The 19,309-nt window shown below is 43.1% G+C and overlaps 1 protein-coding gene across 3 annotated transcripts in view; it reads left to right on the forward strand.

Annotated features, from left to right (window-relative positions):
- The window catches only part of SH3KBP1 (SH3 domain containing kinase binding protein 1), a 331,624-nt gene that overhangs the window by 34,487 nt on the left and 277,828 nt on the right, over positions 1 to 19,309 (forward strand). For all 3 annotated transcript variants that reach the window (XM_068961995.1, XM_068961996.1, XM_068961997.1), the window contains exon 2: positions 7,461 to 7,618. In XM_068961995.1, coding sequence (XP_068818096.1) covers positions 7,461 to 7,618 — 158 coding nt within the window. The remainder of the gene's footprint in view (positions 1 to 7,460; positions 7,619 to 19,309) is intronic.

Raw genomic sequence — 19,309 nt, forward strand, 5'->3', positions numbered from 1 at the left:
CTCAAGTCACACAGCTACTGAATGTCCAAGCTGGAATTCACCCCTGGGCATCCCAGGCTCCAAATCCTGTGCTTTTTCTCCTCTTCCTCACATCCTCTGTAAAGACGTTTAGGCAGAGGTGACAAGAGCAGGGAGATGGGCTGGGAAGCTGGGGTTCCTCGGGCCATCTTAGAAAGCTGTGTGACAGGTGTTCTCAAGGCTGTGCCTTCGTTTATCTCTCCCACCTGGGTTTCTTCTTTCTCATCTTGACTTTACCATTCATCTCATCTCTTTACCACTTCCCTGCTGATGCTGGGTTCTGGGAGTTGCTACTGGCTGCTACCCAGGGAGAGAGTTCAAGCCCGGTGGCTCTTGGTTCACTGAGGTCTGTGTTCTGAGCATCTCTTCCTTGGGGGCGCTAGTGTGCAATTTGTAAGTTTCAAGCCTTAGGCATGACCCCCTTGTTGGCCTGGTGCCCCTTAGTGGTGTGTTTGTAAAGACACTGAAGGAAAAGGTGGCTGGTGTCAAGGTCAGCTTTGTTGGACTTGAAAGTCCCTGTGGTGCCTGAGGTCCTCACCCAGGAAGTGCGGGTCCCCAGACCCTCAGCCCAGATGCTGCTGAGAAAGCATGAGCTAATGAGAACCGGGCCTCATGCACACTTGTGTTGGGAAGAGTCTGTTTATTAAAAACTTGATGCTTGGACTTCCCTGGTGTTCCAGTGGTTAAGATTGCATGCCTCCACTGCAGGGGGCACAAGTTTGATCTCAGCTCAGGGACAATCCCACATGCTGCTTGGGGCAGCAAAAGCGTTTTTTAAAAAGCTGATGCTTGAATGTACCCATTAGGGTTCTCTGGCTGAAAGCAACAGAAACCAATTCTCCTTTCACTAAAATAGGGAACAGGATTTACTGAAAGGCCATGGGCTGGTTTATAGGGTGGAAGAAAAAACTGGAGGCTCAAGTCTGGGAAAGATGGCAACCAGTCAGCCCCGGAGTCCCCGCCTCATCTAGGGGCCCTGCTGGGGGATCTGCTGCAGCCTGTTCCAGCCTTTGTCACAGCTGCTGTGCGAGGTAGTTGAGTCCTGTGCTCAGTGAGCAGGGCCGGCCTGTGGGTGGACGGTTCCATCTGATGGTATCTCCTGGGGGAGGGGAAAGTTCCCCAAATGGCTTCTCCTTCCTGGGTGGGCAGTGGTTTCTCCTTGGGACACACACAGGCAACCACCTTGATGAGCAAATCTCTGCCATCATAAATTCCAAAACTCACATACACAGACTGTCTTCTTAAAAACTATGTAGAGGTATTAAATTCTACCCTTTTAAAGTACACAATTCAATGATTTTAATACATTTATAGCATTGTGAAGCTGTCACCAGAATTTAATTTTAGGACATATCTGTCCCCAACTAAAGATGTCTCCTAGCCATTTGCAGTCAGGCCCGGTTCCCACTCCAGCCCTAGGCAACCACTCATCTGTTTTCTGTATCTGTAGATTTGAACATAGGTTCTCATATGTTCCTGGCTGGTGAAATTTTTTCTGGGTATCCTGTTAACTATGCTTTAGGTGAAAGAAAGAAAGAGAAAAGGCCAGTGCTGTGGAAGTGTGTACATTACTGGTCTCAGTTTTCCCCTCCCATTTTTTACTTTCTGTTTTCCCTTCTCTCACCTGGAGAGTAAGGCAGGAGAGCTTAATCCTAGTCTTGATGATGCTGCCATTATTTAGCTCTGTAAGCCTTGGTCATGGAACATTCCAGGCCTCAGTTCCTCCTCATCTGTAAAGTTAAGAAAAGGATGTGACAAGATGATAACTCGTGTTCTTTCTATCTCTAATGACTGGCAGTTGTGATCTTTTTTTGGTGAAAACTTTCTTGGTGAAAAAGTACTTCTTGATTTTTATCTGTTCTCTTCAGTCAGAGAGCTGGAACACAAGTTGATGCTGGGCGAGGGAGGTGGAGTCCTGAAAAGGAGCAGGGCTTTTCCCAGCGGGAGCTCGCTGTCTGATTGGAGCCAGCCGCCCTCGAATGCTGGCAGGGCGTGGTTAGCACCCAGATCGAGTTCAGCGCAGAGGTAGGGAGGGGCCGGCCACGGAGCGGGGCCTCCGAAACCCCACCGCCACCGTGAGAAGCTGGTCTCTGTGAGAAGCTGCTTGGCAGCTGGTTTAGCCAACCGACAGTTAAAAACACCCATTTCATCTCTGGGGGGAGGAGACATCCCAGCAGGTTTGAAGGCGGAGATGGGGAGGTTTTGCCTTTCGAAGCAGATCTCTTATCTCCTCTGGCTCTGCTTCTGTCTTTCTGTGCACTCAGGTTAACTGTAGATTTGGCTTTTGCAGCGATGGTAGCTTTAGCAGACTTGTGGAGGCTGGCTTTTGGCACCGCAGGCAGCTGGAGAGTGGTATTTTCTGACAGGGAGACGTCCTTAAGTTTTATAATTTGTGGTGTCTTTAAATACGGGATTTTGTTTACTGTTGACCTAATTATACCTCTGATATATTTTATTTAGCTTAATGTTTTAATTTTGTGCTCATGCCCAGAGGTAGTTTCCCAAAGGGTACTGTTAAAAAAAAAAAAAGAAAGAAACTTAGGTCAGGTTTTCTCCTAGTGGCAGCTTCCTGAAGACAAGGAAATGGGTTTTAGGGCCACAGACTTTCTCATGGGCTCCTGTGCATATTTTGACTGTGTTTGTGCTCTGTGAGGATCTAGAGATCCTGTCTGCTGAGTATTATCCTAGACTGTCTCTCTAAAATAGAAATATAATACTGGCTGCGTATGTGATTTTAAATATTCTAGTGGCCACATTCAGAAAAGGAAAAGAAACAAGTGAATTTTATTTGACTAATACTTGAATAATTTCACCTATCACATCTAAAATGGTATCATTTCAACATACAATCAATATAAAAATTAGTGAGATATTTTGCATTCTTTTTTTTTCTAATAAGTTTTTGCCACTTGCCGTGTATTTTATGGCACATCTCAATTTGGACGAACCACATTTCAAGTATTCAATAGCTACACGTGGCAAGTGACACTTCAGTGGACAGCAAAAGTTCTAAACCTTTCAAAGGCTTTACAAGGGACACTGAAAGAGCCTTTAAAAGGGGTAGGAGAGACATAACCACATGTTTTGTGAGCTCTTAACAAAGCCATACATAGGTTTCCTCCTCTTAGAGAAACTTGATATGTAAAAATTCTTCTTGACAGGAAAGGTAAAGCAGGAAGTGATTATTCATGTTACAAAAGAATTAACCACAGGATCCTTTAAATAGCAAGCTCCCTTCTTGCACCGAAGATCTGACTCAATTTGCAAAAATGTGATTGACACTTGGCATTTTAGTAGCATCTTTGTTGGGCAGAGAACTATCTGCCATTATAAAATGCAAATGCAAGCTGAGCCGTTGGTTTCCCACAGCTTGGTTGAGTACCTACTGTACGTCATGGGTGCTCATAGGGACCACGACAGAACTAAGGGACGTCTGTACCCAGAAGGTATTTAGAGGCTTACTGGGAGGATAAGACACACGTGCAGCCACCATAGCATGGAATTGCCTCAGTGCCAGAGCCCAGGGAGGCTCGGGGGCCACATGAACCAGAAAAGGGCCAGCCAGAGTCTGGTTGGGCCCCGAAGGAGGGCAGAGTGCATGAGATTAAGTGTCTGGGACTTTAAAGGAAGGGTAACTCAGGAAAGACCAGCTCAATAGGATGTTGGAAGACTTAAAAATTACTGTTATGCTTTATAGATCCCTGAGCCCCCAGTCCCTCATTCTCAGCCTTATTCCTAGCAGCCATTGGTAAAGCTGTGTTCTTCTTGGACTCCTCATAAGAAGGAGACGAAAGGAAAACCAGGCTATGCTTCTCTCCAGTTTTCAACAGCAGGCAGCAGCTGTTTATTTCTTTGGATTCATCTTCTTGAAGCATATTCCTTTGTCCTCTTCCAGCTTTACCTTGATAAAGCCAGTGTGGAGAAGGCAGAAAATGAGACTTGCTGTTTAGGAAAGAAGAAGCACAGTTGTGTTCTTGAAGTTGATGGGGTTCTGAGTTCCCAAAGTACACACCGTTTCAATTTAGCATCAAGATGGACCCTTGAGCAGCTTCCTTCCCCCTCTCCGTCAGGCAGGTCCCATGGGTTGCTTCCCCCCAACTCTGCTTTGGGCGACTCTGTCCCCATCAGAAAAGCTATGAGTGGGAACTTCCCTGGTGGTCCAGTGGTTAAGACTCTGCTTTCCACTGCAGAGGGTGAGGGTTTGATCCCTGGTCGAGGAGCTAAGAACTCACATGCCTCATGGCCAAAAACCCCAAAACATAACACGGAAGCAATATTGTAATAAATTCAATAAAGACTTTAAAAATGATCTGCATCAAAAAATTAAAGAAAAAAAAACTATGAGTTTGCATCTCTAAGTACTGCAATAGGATCAGCCTTGTGGAGCCTAGGTCAGTGTTCCAATCCTGTTCTTGTGAAAAAGAATAATACCTGTTAATTAAAAAATTACTATCTCTATATATGTATTTATTTATAGATTATGTATAAATGTATTGCTGTACGTGTTGATTAAGACAACCCCAAAGAAGCTTCTAAACATTTATTATTAGGTTTAATGAACTTTTGGAAAACATAAGACTGACTATTGTATGATTTTAGACTTTGGTAAAAAGTGAAGACATTTGTCTTCATGGCTCAGGTGCATCATTTTAAATAACTTGCTCATCCCAATAGTTCCATATTATAATTAGGCAACTTCACTTTTCACTTTCCTGCATTGGAGAAGGAAATGGCAACCCGCTCCAGTGTTCTTGCCTAGAGAATCCCAGGGACAGGGGAGCCTGGTGGGCTGCCGTCTATGGGGTCGCACAGAGTCGGACACGACTGAAGCGACTTAGCAGCAGCAGCAGCAAACCTATATCAAGAGTAGGAGAAAACCCGAATTACAAATTGTCATGATAACTCAGAGTGTGTTGTGGTGATTGGCTGGTCCTTGTCTTTGCCTCCTAACATGGCTGACAAAGAGCTCCCACCTAGGGACTGAAGTGTCAACACCTCCATGTTTGTTTGTTGACATGGTCGTGTGTTGAATATTATCTCCAACCCCTATTTTCTTTACAAACTCTTCTCAAGCCTCTCATCCATTTAGTGAGGGTGATTTTAGTTAAAAGGGGTAATAGTCATACAGAGGCTCTACCAAGAAGCCTCTCAGAACTGTGGGGTGCCCGTGAAGCTGAAAGCTGGTGCTGACTCTGGCAGCCGCTCTTGTCAAGGGAGACAGCTGTCCTGCAGGCTGCTCTGTGCCCTTGGAGCATCCCTGGCTGCCTGACCTAGAGGCTGGATGAAGGAGCCAGTGTCATTCTGCAAATGGAATGTTAGAGATGTTGAATTTTTCTCTTTTTAAAATTAAAAAATGAATGAACTCATTTTTTTTTCCATCTTGTCAACTAATTCCTCAAGTAGTGAGTTCATCTTGGTTTGGAGAGCACTGGCTCAGAAAATAAGCTTAACTACTTTGCTTCAGGTTCTTTAATTGGGAAGATGGGCATCAGAGGATTAAGTGAGATAATGCAGAGAAAGTGTCTGGGACATAAACGGTGATTACTGTAATCTCAGTTCTGATAGCACAGCTTCAATAGATTCTTGTCTAGGTAATTTGAAGAAAGCTGCTTTTTGATCGACCTGGTTCTGATTGTTATGATGGCTCACTTTAACTGCTGGTGTGAGGATATGATATAAGAAAACTGAAGTGTTTCTGCCTTTGTATTTGTCAGAAACCAGGAGAAATCTGAAAAGGTTGCCTTGTTTATGCTCTTACACTTTTCCTTTCTGTTGATAAGTGATGAAAATGGTTCACAAGTCAACTTCAACCTGGGCAGATTTATGACAGCACAGTCAGCCAGCTAATTTTGGAATGAAAAGATAATCTAGGAAAGAAAATTCTGCTCTGAGTTGCTTATGAACTGTCTGGGTTAGCTGACATTACAAGTGGATGAGATGAGCACACCAGTCTGGGTGGATGGGCTTGTTTCATCTGGAAACACTTTAGGAATTTATCCCCAATGGATATATATGCAAAATGTATTTGACAAGGAGCCCATTCACCTACCAGCCTTTTTCCTGAAAAACCTACCCCTGTGTATTAAACTTGTAGAAGTCATTTGCGCTTTTTTTGGTATTCTATTGAAGAAATCTTTGCCAAACCCAAGATCACTAAGATTTTCTCCTGTGCTTTCTTATAAAAATGTTATGGTTTTAGTTCTTACATTTAGACCAATGATCCATTTTGAGTTCATTTTTATATATGGGTTCCTTACAGAGGTCATTTAACTTTCCATTTTTTTTTCTTTTTTAAAAAATTTATTTATTTTTTAATTGAAGGGTAATTGCTTTATAGAATTTTGTTGTTTTCTGTCAAACATCAACATGAATCAGCCATAGGTGTACATATGTTCCACTCTTTTTTTAAAAATATATTTATTTTAATTTATTTATTTGGCTATGCTGAGTCTTAGTTGCAGCATGTGGGCTCTAGTTCCCTGACTAGGGCTAGAGCCTAGCCCCCTGCATTGGGAGTGTAGAGTATCAGCCAGTGAGCCACCAGACAAGTCCCTCTTCTATTCTTTTACTACAATTTCTAAGTTGCTAATTCACCACTTGTGATTTCACCTAATTTTTACTACCCTTGTATTTATTCATTCACCCTTTGTTCATCTGTCTATCCATCCATTTATTCATGCTTTCAGATTAAGCTGCAAGTAAAAAAGGCAAAGGGCAGGAGATTGAGGTGGGCATGAGGTGAACCCTGAAGAGCAGATGAACTGTTTAATCTGTGTGTGGATAAATTAGTCAACCTCTGGGTTGATTGGCTCTGTTAATTTGCATGGGTGCCAGAAGACCTCTCTGCCTCATTTTTTGCCTCCACTTATTACTGTGTGTACAAAATCACCGTGAGCTGGGAGAACAGTTGCAAATGGTATTGCTGCCTAAGCAGCCATCTTCTTGTTGGTGAGAGGCAGGCATTATTTCTGTAGCATGGGAATGATCATCACCCACATTTTGCACAGCTCAGGCTGGGAGGTTATCCTCACCTGGTCTTGACGAGAGAGGGGGCACCCGAGAGCCAGACTTGCAGCTGCCGTGGCCCGCAGTCTCTGCGCCTGGGGAAATGGTGCTGGGCTGCGTCTGGGGGCAGGGTGGTGGGCCAGGGTTGTCTTCCTTCTGTCATTGTGTGTTTCCCCTCTGAAGTCCCCGCTGGTCCTGAGACCTGTAGGTCACTCTGCTGGTGCCTGACCACGGACCAGCACTTTGTGGCTTCTGTGCTACAGGCCTCAGGTTAACCAAAGTCAGGCTGCTGTGGGTGGCCCTGTTATTTTTAAGTTTCGGTAGAGGGGAAGCCCCTTTAATAGGACTTCCCTGACTGTCCAGTGCTGCTGGGTTCGGATTTCTCCAACATCCGATCTAAAGTGCTCTTCTTCTTTTTTGGTCCCTGTTCCTTCCAGTGGAGGCCATAGTGGAGTTTGACTACCAGGCCCAGCACGACGATGAGCTGACGATCACCGTGGGTGAGATCATCACCAACATCAGGAAGGAGGATGGAGGCTGGTGGGAGGGACAGATCAATGGCAGGAGAGGTTTGTTCCCTGACAACTTTGTAAGAGTGAGTACAAAGCGAAAACCCCTTTTCCTGTCTCCTGTGTGGGTTCTACTGGCCAAAGGTGTGGGGGCACTTGAGGAGGAATTTCCAGGGACCCTCCCGAGGGGGAGTTGACAGTTTGACATCTCATGTGCTGTCGAGAAGAGCACATAGAGCTTGGCCCTTGATATGGGGGATCCTTGTTTTGAATTCACTTCCTTTAAGGCCCAGGATGTTCACTTTCCAAACTGTGTATCACTTAGACAACGCTAGAAAAATGTAAAGTTTATCCACTTGCTTTACTTGTTTTACTTTTAATTGTGTGTATGCTTTGATAGTTTCAAAGACTCTCGCCTTTTTCTATCCCATCCGAGATGAAACTCAGTTTTGACCACTTAAATCAAGCAGCAAACTAAACACAGAATTCCAGTTGTGCCATGTTTCCGTCTTTACATCATATTGCTGTTTTGATAGGAACAATGTTATTTTCCTTTCCTCCTTTGTGGTCATGAAGCACTGAGTAAAATCTTTTTTTTTTTTTCTTCTAGTAATGTTTTGAAAATGATGGCCTTTGCCAAAGGGTTAATCACAAAAAAATGTATTGAATAACTCAGTCATGTTGAGAAAGTTCATACCATGCAGTTGTAAATAATAGTTGGAATTAGCTTTAAAAACAGATCACCTGCGGGCTGATCCCAGTGGGAAATACCATGTAGGTCTAAAAAGTCCTTGGACCGTAACCTTCCCACCCAGTGCCGGGCTAGACAGGCCTGTTCTTGGTAGGGAGGGGGGGCGTGCAGGAGTCCCCAGGGCCCCTGCTGTAGTTCCGGTGGCACCAGACCATGCCTGAGACCTGGGGCCATCGGGAGGCAGGTGGTGTGGGGGATGCTGAGCCCAGAGAAGCAGGTGCCCCCATCAAAGAGCCACGTGAGCGACATGGGCGGAGTTGTTGAGGAAGCACAGTGAGATGCTCCAGGCTTCACCCCCTGGGCCCTCTAACGGTAACCCTCACCCCCACAACCCAGTGTAGAACAAATGGAAACCCAGTTTCATCTTTCTTCAAGATCTTGCCTCAGAGGATCCTACTAACCTCTCTCGTGCTCTTTCTCCTTAGTGTGCAGAAAGCTGGGGAGAGCTTGGTGGGTTCCTGGCTGATAAGCCTTGCTTACTCTAAACAGTGGTGGGAGGATAGACTTTTTTTCTTGGACTATGGTTGGACCTGGCAGCCCTGTCTCTCCCATTTTAAGAGAAGAACAGCTTCACATCTGGGCCCAGGGGTTGAGGCTATTGATGAGTGAACGAGGGTAAATTCTTTTGCCCTTCCCAGCTAAACCCCAATTTTGGGCCAAGGACCATCCTTGGCATTGAGCCAAATTCTGAGTTGAAAGGGGAACTTTTCTGGATAAAAGAGACAAAGCTTGCATGAAGATGGAGGAGGAAGGAGTTACAGAGGAGAACCATAGGAAGGAGGGGAGGATCAGGGGAAGGAGGGGAGGACCAGGGGAAGGAGGGGAGGACCATGGGAAGAAGGGACTTCAGGTCTAGTTTAGAAGGTGGGCCCTGTTTTGAGAGCCTTTACTGTGTTCTTGCTTTCTTTCAGTTGCTCAATCATGTCCGACTCTTTGTGACCCTATGAACTGTAGCCCGCCAGGCTTGTCTGTCCATGGGATTCTCCAGACAAAAATACTGGAGTGGGTAGCCATTCCCTTTTCCAGGGGATCTTCCCAACCCAGGGATGGAACCTGGGTCTTCTGGGTCATTGTAGGCCAATTCTTTACCATCTGAGCTACCAGAGAAGCCCCTTACTATGTCCTTGGCTTATTCCAAACCACTAATCTACAGACTGAGAAACTTTGAACTTAGCATTTACTCAGGGATAGTGGGGCATCATAAGTGTTTGTGGAAGCTAGTGGGCCCCAGGGCAGGGAGGGCATACTCGAGAAGAGCCCCAGGGGTGCTGGGGAGCAGGAGCTCGTCACTGAGATCCTGCCCCCCTGCCAGGGCCTCTGTCTGCCCCTCTGCACCTGCTGGGCCTTGGGCCAGGCCAGCATGGCCCACGGGCTCTGTCTCAAGGGGAGGCTGGTGGGAGATGTCTGAGGCAGAGGGGAGGCCAGCGACATTAGGGCTTGTCCCGCTGGCTCCCCACCCCAGGCTGGCCCGTGTTCAGCCGTGTCCCTCTGCAAGATGGTGGCTGCTCCCACCAAATCGTTTTTCTACATTCCTTTCCCTGCATCATCTCAGCAGACCTGGGGCTCCTTTGTTTCTAGCCATCAGCTCCTGCCTTGGAGTGTCTCTCTCCTTCACTTACTTTGTAAAAGTCTCTTTATGCCTCCCATCGCAGATTACCTAATCTGAGTGTGCCATCTGTTTTTCCGTCCCTCCCAAGCCCGGCGACCTCGTCAGGGCCCTCTGAGGATTCACGGAGACCATGCGCCAAAGTCACTTAGCGTGTGGCCGGCCACCTACCAACACCTACTGCTGTCCCTGCTGCTGGTGGAGGAAGGGACTGTCTTCTTTGCCTGACACTTGTCTCACCTTGGCTCGAGCACCTCCAGGGAGGGGAAGCCGCATGCTTGGGAGGCGCTTGGTCTACCTGTGCCAGAGGATGTGGCAGGAGTGGCTGGGGCCGCACCACTTGTGGCTGTTACATTTGGCAGAAAAAGAAACTTTGCTTCTTTCAGATGGCTGATTCTATTTTCAAGTCTTCACCCACTGGGAATGTTTTAGGCCTATTATTGAAAATCCAGTGGGTGGATGCAGCAGAGCTGAACAATAAAGAACGCTGCCATAGAGAGTTCTGGAAGCTGAAAATACATCTTTAGGTAGTAATAATCATATTGGCATAAGTTCACAGTTTTGAAAGTAGGTTTACACATGCCTTATTTAGCTTAAGAATCATTTTTCCCCAGAGAGAATTGCGTAATCTTGTGGTATCCCGTTGTTTAGTTGTGTGCCTTGTGCCAATGTGACCATCGTTGGAGAGCTTATCTTAAGCGTTTTCTTGATTCATTTGTCAGATTGTTAATCAGTGTCCCAGTTGAATCTGCTCCCGTAAAGTGTGGGGATTCAGTATCCACCCTCAACTCTGTATTGTCTCAATTTCTTCAAGGAAAAATACCCTGCAGTCTGACCACTCCAGCATTAAGATGATGCCTGGTTTGCAATGATAAAATTAAAAACAAAACAAAACACAAAGTTGTCTGGGCTTCCCCAACTCTTGGGCTATTTCTTGGTGCCCATCAATGTACCCATCCAGGCCCCATGGCCTTTTGGGTTTGTTCCTCTTTTTCTTTTATTTAGTTCTAATTTAGTTGATTTACTGTACATGTGGAAGAAGAATCTTTTAGAATCCCTCTTCCCTTTCTTCTCCCCACCTCTCTCCTCACCCACTTCTTTTAGAGTACATTTTTCTTGATCCCTTCTCTTTTAAAAAATTTTATTCATTTTTCAAGGTGCAGTTTACATAGACTAAAATGCTGTCATAATTGTACAGTTTGATATTTTTTATATAAGCGCATGCCTCTGTAACCATCAGCCAGATGAATTTTATTTCTATCTCTCTAGAAAGTTCCATCATGCCATTTCCCAGTCATTCCCCTTCTCATAAGTAATCTGTCATCATAGATTAGTTTTGCCTATACTTGAATTTCATGTAAATGGAGTCATGCAGTATGTACTCCTGTATATATGGCTACTTTCACACAACAAAATGTGGTGTATATCATCTGTTCTTGCTGTATGGTATCCCATTTTATGAGTATGCTGTAATTTGTTTATCCTTTCTCTTATACATGCACATTGGGTTGTTTCCAGTTTGAGTGTTTTGTGGAGACAGGCACTCATTTCTCTTATGTATATACAAGTAGGAGTGGAATTGCTGCCCTCCCTCACTTTCAACATATTTGTTTTTCTGTTTAAATCTGTGGCCTCTATGAGGGGGGATCTGGGGCCTCCTTTGTGCCTGAGTCTGGTGGTCTTCACATAGTTGACCTTTGAGTTTGACTGCTGAAGTGTCCTTAAGCACAGAACTCAGTCTCCCAAGGACGATTTGATTGTTGGGTCCATGAACTATTAAAGACTCCTTAGATTGTCAAAAACATGCCAGTAGAGAGCATGTGTCAAAGTTTTATTGAACTCATTTAACGAAAGAACTAGCAGAATAACAAAACTGACTCTGTGAGGATGTGGGGAACTGATTAAAAAGTCCATGAGAAAAGGAATATTCAAAGAAAAGCAAAGCAAAAACAACATTATAAATCAACTATACTTCAATAAAATTAAAAAAAGAAGATCAAAATGGGTTCATGCGTTTTTTGTTGTTTAGTCGCACAGTTGTGTCCGACTCCTGCGACCCTATGGACTGTAGCCTGTCAAGCTCCTCTGCCCATGGCATTTCCCAGGCAAGAATACTGGAGTAGGTTGCCATGTCCTCTGCCAGGGGATCTTCCCGACCCAAGGATCGAATCCACAACTTCTGCATTGGCAGGCTTCTTTATTGCTGAGCCACCAGGGAAGCCCATGTCTTAGAGGACAGTAAAAGCTTTTTCTGTTTGTTTGTTTAAACGTTTTTATTTTGTATTGGGGTATAGCTGATTAACAATGTTGTGACGGTTTCAGGTGAACAGTGAAGGGACTCAGGCATACATATACATGTATCCATTCTTCCAAACTCCCCTCCCATCCAGGTTGCCACATAACATTGAGCAGAGTTCCCTGTGCTGTACAGTAGGTCCTTGCTGGTTATTCATGTTAAATAGAGCAGTATATACCTGAAGAGAACAATAAAATCTTAACCTCTGGGGTTATCATCTCTATCAGAAAAGAAAAAAAGAAAATGGCGTATCTTACTGTTTTTCTACGTTATCCCAGGAATTTTATAGAATTGTAAAATACCCTAATAAAGTGTGAGTTAAGTTACGATATATTTTCAGAGAGAATAAGATAACCCCTTCGGCAGGGTCACGCTTATTAGAAAACACATCAGCATGACGTTAAAAGTTCACACAATGATCATTTTTGGTTTCATTTCCAAGTTTTGGATATTTTGTCTGCACAGACCACAATAGACTGTAATATGAGATATAATAGTAGGAGACACGGATGAAATCCTCATAATTATTTATTTTTTAAAAATATGGCTGCCCTCCTGAGACCTGAAATGGAGGAGAAAGATAGCCACCCGTGAGAGGCAGATGTGGGCTCTTTCATAGGGGTTCATTTCCCCCATGTTGGATTTACTGGCCAGTGTCCCCCTTGTTGGAACCTTACCTCAGAGCCAGACAACAGTGGATTTGAGTCCAGCAAAGATCTTCTTATCAGCCTTTTCCTGAATTCACCTGACATGTATCCACAGACAGACATTTTTTCACAATTGGCCAAAGGACTCTCAAAAGGCAGAGGCCTTGAACCCATGGCTTGGGTCGCCAAGCAGGGTTGGCTTGCTTTAGGGGGTGACCTGAGGTGAAGGGCAGTGGGACCCAGGCTCTCAAGTGGAAAGCAGGAAGCTGCAGCATGGGTTAAAAGAACGTGCTGTTGATCTTTAAGTCGCTGTGTGTGTGAGGAAGTGTGCACTCTCCCTGCCTGTCGGTGGATGTGAGCTAGAAGCACACGCGGCCGCAGCCGCAGGCCCCTCTGTCGAAGGCTGAGGTGTGTTTACTTGTAGCTGTAAGTCTTATGCTGAGTGTTACAGTTTTCAGCTCGGTTTCCCGTTGCCCCAGCTTTCATCTGCTAGGTGTTTCAGATCTCTCTCTGGCGTATCCAGAGTCTTTTTTGTACTTCTTGGGTGAAGTGGTTGGTGAACATGGTTATTATTATTTTTTTTCATCGATGAGGTGGAAGGTGAGGCTTTTGCATGTTTGCACCAGTCTGAGGCAAAGCTCATATTTACTCTGCTTGTCTTGATTTCAGAAAACACACACATTCACTTCAACAAGTGGCAGAAAGGAGAGATTCCCAAGTTGCTATTCTATATCAGAAACCCTGAAGTAGACCTCTTTGAACACATTTTTCTTTTTTACCCCAAGGGCCATTGATTTTTGTGAGGTCTCTAGAATATTGTCTTCAAGGTACTCACCTCTCTTAGAAAGGTGGCAGGAATTTTCCAGCTGTGTTTCCTAGCATGCACAGCCTCCTCCTGCTCACAGTGCATCGTGGTGATGTCCTCGGGTGTGGGGAATCTGCCATACTCCTCAAGGACCCTTTACTGGCCATCTGCAATGGGCCGGGACCAGAGACAGCGCAAAGGAGACGCGTGAAATGAAAACATGTATTACTAGGAAGATTATTCCTCAGGAGAACAATGTTAGCTCCTGTTACCTGGCCTTTGGTCATTCTGTACTCCGGAGAGCATATGTTAGACATTGTTCTGAAAAGATGGGCCTGATTAAAATGCCACTTGAGAAGGTTTTGACTAGATTCATCAGGTGGCTCTGTTGCAACACGCTAAATGAACCTACAGTTATCTTTTGGCCCTGATTGCTGGGTTACTTTATGGAATAATAATGACTGTCTTCTCTTTCAGGCTCGCTGGCTGCCTAGCTCTGTGTATATAATCTTGCCCATGTCTATCTGCATACAGGGACTAAAATTTGTTGAACACTTACACCAAGCAGGAAGGAGGCTAAGCCCTTTACATTTTTTTTATTTTAATTTTTTTAAATTATGAAAATATGATGAAACATTTACAGGAGATTTGGAAAATATAGAACAAGGTTACATATAATTCTGGTACATATTGCAATTATTTTTTTAGGTAGGTAAATGAAGATTTTCAGTTGGAGTTTCAATATCAAACTCTTAAAAATTAATAGAATGAATATACAGAGAAGTAGGATATAGTAGACCTGAAAAGCAATCTGAACCAATTCAACATAATTAAGATTTATACAATTTTCACACAATAATAGGATACAAATTCTATTCAAGTTCCCATAGACTGTAAACTAGGAGATATTGGAACATATCCAAGGACATAGAACAAGGTGAAAAAATGTAATGGTCTAAAGGTATTGAAATCATACTGACATTTACCAAGAGAGATCGTTGACTTAGCCATTGAAAGCCTCAGTAAAATTAAAAGACTGAAAAAACAAAGAGGGTGATTGCAGAGAAGAAAACATTTAAATGAGAAATTAGTATCAAAGCGAGAAATTAATATTAAAGATACTTTAAACAAAATCCCAGCCCTTTACATGCTTTATATATCATTAAATTCTTAACACCACCCTATGACATAGGTACCAGTTTTTTTTTTTAATCATGCCCATTTTTTAGAAGAGATAACTGAGGCATCTTAAGGTTAAACGAGTTCCAAGCTAGTGAGGAGTAGAGAGCTTTGGAACCTGAACTCAAGCAGGCAGCCTTGTCTGGGTGTCCGAGTTATCCTGGTGGGCTTAAACCCCTCACCGTTATTACCCACTGCATCCTGCCTTCCCCAGGTGTCCAGGGAAGTGCACATTTGTGCCACTCTGAGAGAAACCTCTCAGTTACTCTGCCATTCTTGAGTTAAAAAAATTACAAAGTTACTTTGCAAGGGACATCAAGTAGAGATTTCCAGGTTGCTATTCTATATTCAGAATTGTGGCTGTGAACTTGCTTTCTGCATTTTAAGTAATTCTCTTAAGAAATCAGCTATTTCAGCTCAAAAGAACAACCTTTGCCTGGATTTATGGGTTGGTACTCTCTTTTCCTATGAATTCTGAAAGTAAGGCAATTCAGGAAAATATTTCATTTTACTCATTTGTGAAGAAGCTTGTTATTTTGCAGTGTTCAGGATATGCTTTTCAGGAGGAACTTTGTTGTCTTTCCTAAGAATGGTAAATAACCCAGATGTGTGACTATCTAGTTGTTCCCCATCCATGGAGGCCTTGCACACAACCAGTTCCAACTCAAATTTTTGTTGAAACTTTCAACATGTAGTTTTCTTTTAGAGAACACAATCTTAAAACTGACAACTGGAGCCTGTTAGATGCTGTTACGAGAAATGGTACTCCAGGAAGGGTCTGGAGTAATTGAAGACAAATGTGTTACCAGTAAAAGCCACACCAGTTGGCATATTCCTCAGCCTTTCTCACTGTTGCAGCACAGGAAGTGTGTGTGTGTGTATGTGTGTGTGAAGGGGTGTCTTGTGACTCAGGGAGAGCAGTCCCCTGACCCAGTTGATCTTGGTGATTATGCATAATGGAGTCTTATTTTCTTAATGACAGGATTATCGAATTTGAGGTTGGAAAGGGACTTTGAAATCATGTGGTTCAACCCCTAGCTTTCTAACCGATCAGAACCTAAACCATGTAAGATTTCTGTGATCATTACCAGACACTTAAACTTGGGAACTGTGGGGGTCCCATACAGGACTGTAAACCAGTCAGTCTCCAGTCTGGCACTGCTCCAGGCACACTGTATTGTCAGAAGTTTGGAGTGGGCAGCAGTTGGTATAGGAGCCTTGGAATATTTTTTAAAGTTCAGGTGATTTGCTGCCTGAAAAAGCTTGGGCACTCCTTTTGTACAATGGAACTGGTTGTATCGTTCTCTTTAGTCTCTTTTCTCAAGCCCATGGCTTGGTAGCCTGTGAGCTGAAGTTCTACATTTGAAAATACTATTATTTCTAAAGTACCTTTATGAATACATAAAGAAACATAATCATGCTGGAAATTGTTTTTTTAAAAAGTATACTACAAATACAAAAACAACATAGAAATATGCAAACAATGCTCTATGTGAGCCCATTAGAATTAATACATCCTAATTGCAACAACTCTGGACTACTAAACCCTGAAGTAAATACTGTCTTCTACCCAGTGGTAGTAAGGTGGGCAGAATTTCTAGGAATGATCCCCAAGATTCCACTCCTGAATCTCCAGAACCCATGAATGTGATGAGCTGTCATCCCAGTACTGAAAGACAGGGAAGCCTGGTGTGCTGCAGTTCATGGGGTCACAAAGAGTCGGGCACGACTTAGCGACTGAACAACAACAATCACTCTAGTAGTTGTGTTATGTTACATGGTGCCATTGACTTTCCAAAAGAAAGGGATCCAAGTGGGCGTAACTGTAGCACTTGAGCCATTAGAAGCAGAGAGATTTCTCTGTCAAGTGAAAGAAGAGGAATCAGAAAGTTGGAAAACTTGAGGAGGAGTTGTGACTTTGAAGGTGGAGTGGCCATGTGAAAAGGAATACAGGCCACTTTATTGGAGCAGAGAGCAAACCTTGGCTGGCAGCCGGCAAGGAAATGGAGACCTCAGACCCACTGCTGCAAAAAAGGGATTCTGCCAACAACCTGAATGAGCTTGGAAGTGGATTGTCCTCCCAAGTCTCTAGATTAGAGTCCAGCCTGGTTGGATTCTTGATATTAGCCTTGTGAGGCCCTGAGCAGAGAATCTAATTGAGCTGACCTGGACTTCTGACTTAGAGAAGTGAGACGTAATAAATGGAGGTTGAGCCATTAAGTGTGTGGCTTAAAATACAGATAGCTAATTGTTTCTGGGGCGTTTGGCTCCTTCCCTAGTGGCATGTTGTCAGTGGATACCAGATGGGAAGTCTGGACTCTTACCCCTGCCCTGGGCTCAGCAGTGGTACGGGACACTCCTCACCCTCTCCACTAGATAGTGGGGAGAATCTTGAAGAAGAGAGAGCTAGAGAAAGGGATTCATATAGGAGATCCTGGGCAAAATCCTGACCAATACATAAATGAATCTGACTAGAATTCACGTTCCACAAAGTTTGAAAAAAACCACAGTAGGAAATGCCACCTAGGTATTCAGAGTGACCTCTAGATAACACAAATGAAGAAGACCAGACTAGCATTGCATGGGCTCTGGAAACTTAACTGTCACTAGTATCATATAGCCCACAAATTAGCCCCGGATATGCATGCTTAATCTAAATAGGGTTAGTGCCTGCTAAATGTAAATAGGATGCAGTCTTATAATAGCTCAAATGCCTGAGATACAATAAAAAGTGACTTGTCATGCCAAGAACCAGGAAAATTAGAACTTCAATGAAAAAATCAACAGACACTGACACCAGGAAGACTAAGATGTTGAAATTACTTGCCAAACATTTTGAAGCAGCCATCAGAAACATGCTTGCAAACACTCCTGAAACAAACAAAAAATTAGAACATCTCAGCAAAAAAATAGAGATATTAAAAAATGAAAATTAAAGAACTGAAAAATAAATCACCATATTAAGTACACTGGATGAGCTTAATAATGGAAATGACAGAAGGAAGAATCAATGAAGTTGAGAGATCAATAAAACTTAGGTACCCTATCTGTCTGTTGTCCAGCCAACAGATGGAAGCTAGTCTTGAAAAAAAAAATGAACAGAGCCTCAGAGACCTTTGGTACAATAACATTAGGTCTAACATTTGTATCATTGGGGTAACAGAAGGAGAAGAGAAAACTATAGAAATAAAAAATATTTGAAGAAGTAATGGTTGAAAACTTTCCCAAATTGGGCAAAGGGATAAGCCATTAGAATCAAGAAGCTGAGCAATACTCAAACAGGATAAACTCAAAGAAATCTATCCCAAGACACATCATAACCAAACTTCTAAAAACTTTTTGTCTTTAGACAAAAAGCAGTGAGTGAGAAGCAACATATTACCCATAGCAGAAGAATGATTTGGAAGACAGTGGATTTCTAATATGAAATCATAGAGACAAGAAGGAAGTGCACAGCATTTTCAAGTGCTGAACAAAAAGGACTTTTCACTCTGAGTTCTACATCTAGTGAAAATATCCTTCAGGAATAAAAAGAAAATAAAAACATTCTCAGATGAAGGAAAAGAAAGAAAATTTGTCAACAGCAGATCCTTAAATAAGTTATGGCTAAAGAAAATTCTCTCAACAGAAAAGGAAATGATAACAGGGAGGAGGCCTGGAACTATAGAAAGAGGGAAAAAAACATAAAAGTGGATGGGTAAAAACAGGAGTATGTTTAATAGACTGTCTTTATCCTTAATTAACTTTTTAAAGATTTATTAGAGTATAGTTGATTTCCAGTGTTGTATTAGGTATTAGTTTCAGGTGTACAGAAATGTGTCTTATTAATACATACATATATATATGTGTGTGTGTGTGTGTGTGTGTATCCACTCTTTTTTAGATTCTTTCACCATGTAGGCCATTACAGAGTATTGAGTAGAGTTCCCTGTGCTTTAGAGTAGGTCCTTATTATCTAGAAAGTATTGTGTATATGTCAATTGCAATCTCCCAATTTACCCTCTGCTCCCCATATTACCTACCTCCTGGTAACCATAAGTTTTTGTTTTTACATCTGTAGCTCTATTTCTGTTTTGTAGGTAACTTCATTTGTAGCCTTTTATTTTTCCACGTATAAGTGATATATGATATTTATCTTTCGGTGTCTGACCTCACTCAGTGTGACAATCACTAGGTCTGTCCATGTTGCTGCAAATGCCATTATTTCATTCCTTTTTATGGCTGAGTATTATTTCATTGTATATATGTCCCACATCTTCTGTATCCATTCCTCTGTCAGTGAGCATTTAGATTGCTCACATGTTCTGGCTATTGTAAATAGTGCTACAATGAATGCTGTATGCATATATCTTTTCCAAGTATGGTTTTCTCCAGATGTAGAAGAATTAGGCTTCTTGACTTCAGACTTCACTACAAAGCTACCAAAGGTACTGGCCCCCAAACAGAAATGTAGATACATGGAATAGGATAGAAAGCCTAGAGATAAATCCACA

The sequence above is a fragment of the Capricornis sumatraensis genome, chromosome X (genome assembly GCF_032405125.1).
Source record: "Capricornis sumatraensis isolate serow.1 chromosome X, serow.2, whole genome shotgun sequence".
Classification (NCBI taxonomy): Eukaryota; Metazoa; Chordata; class Mammalia; order Artiodactyla; family Bovidae; genus Capricornis; species Capricornis sumatraensis.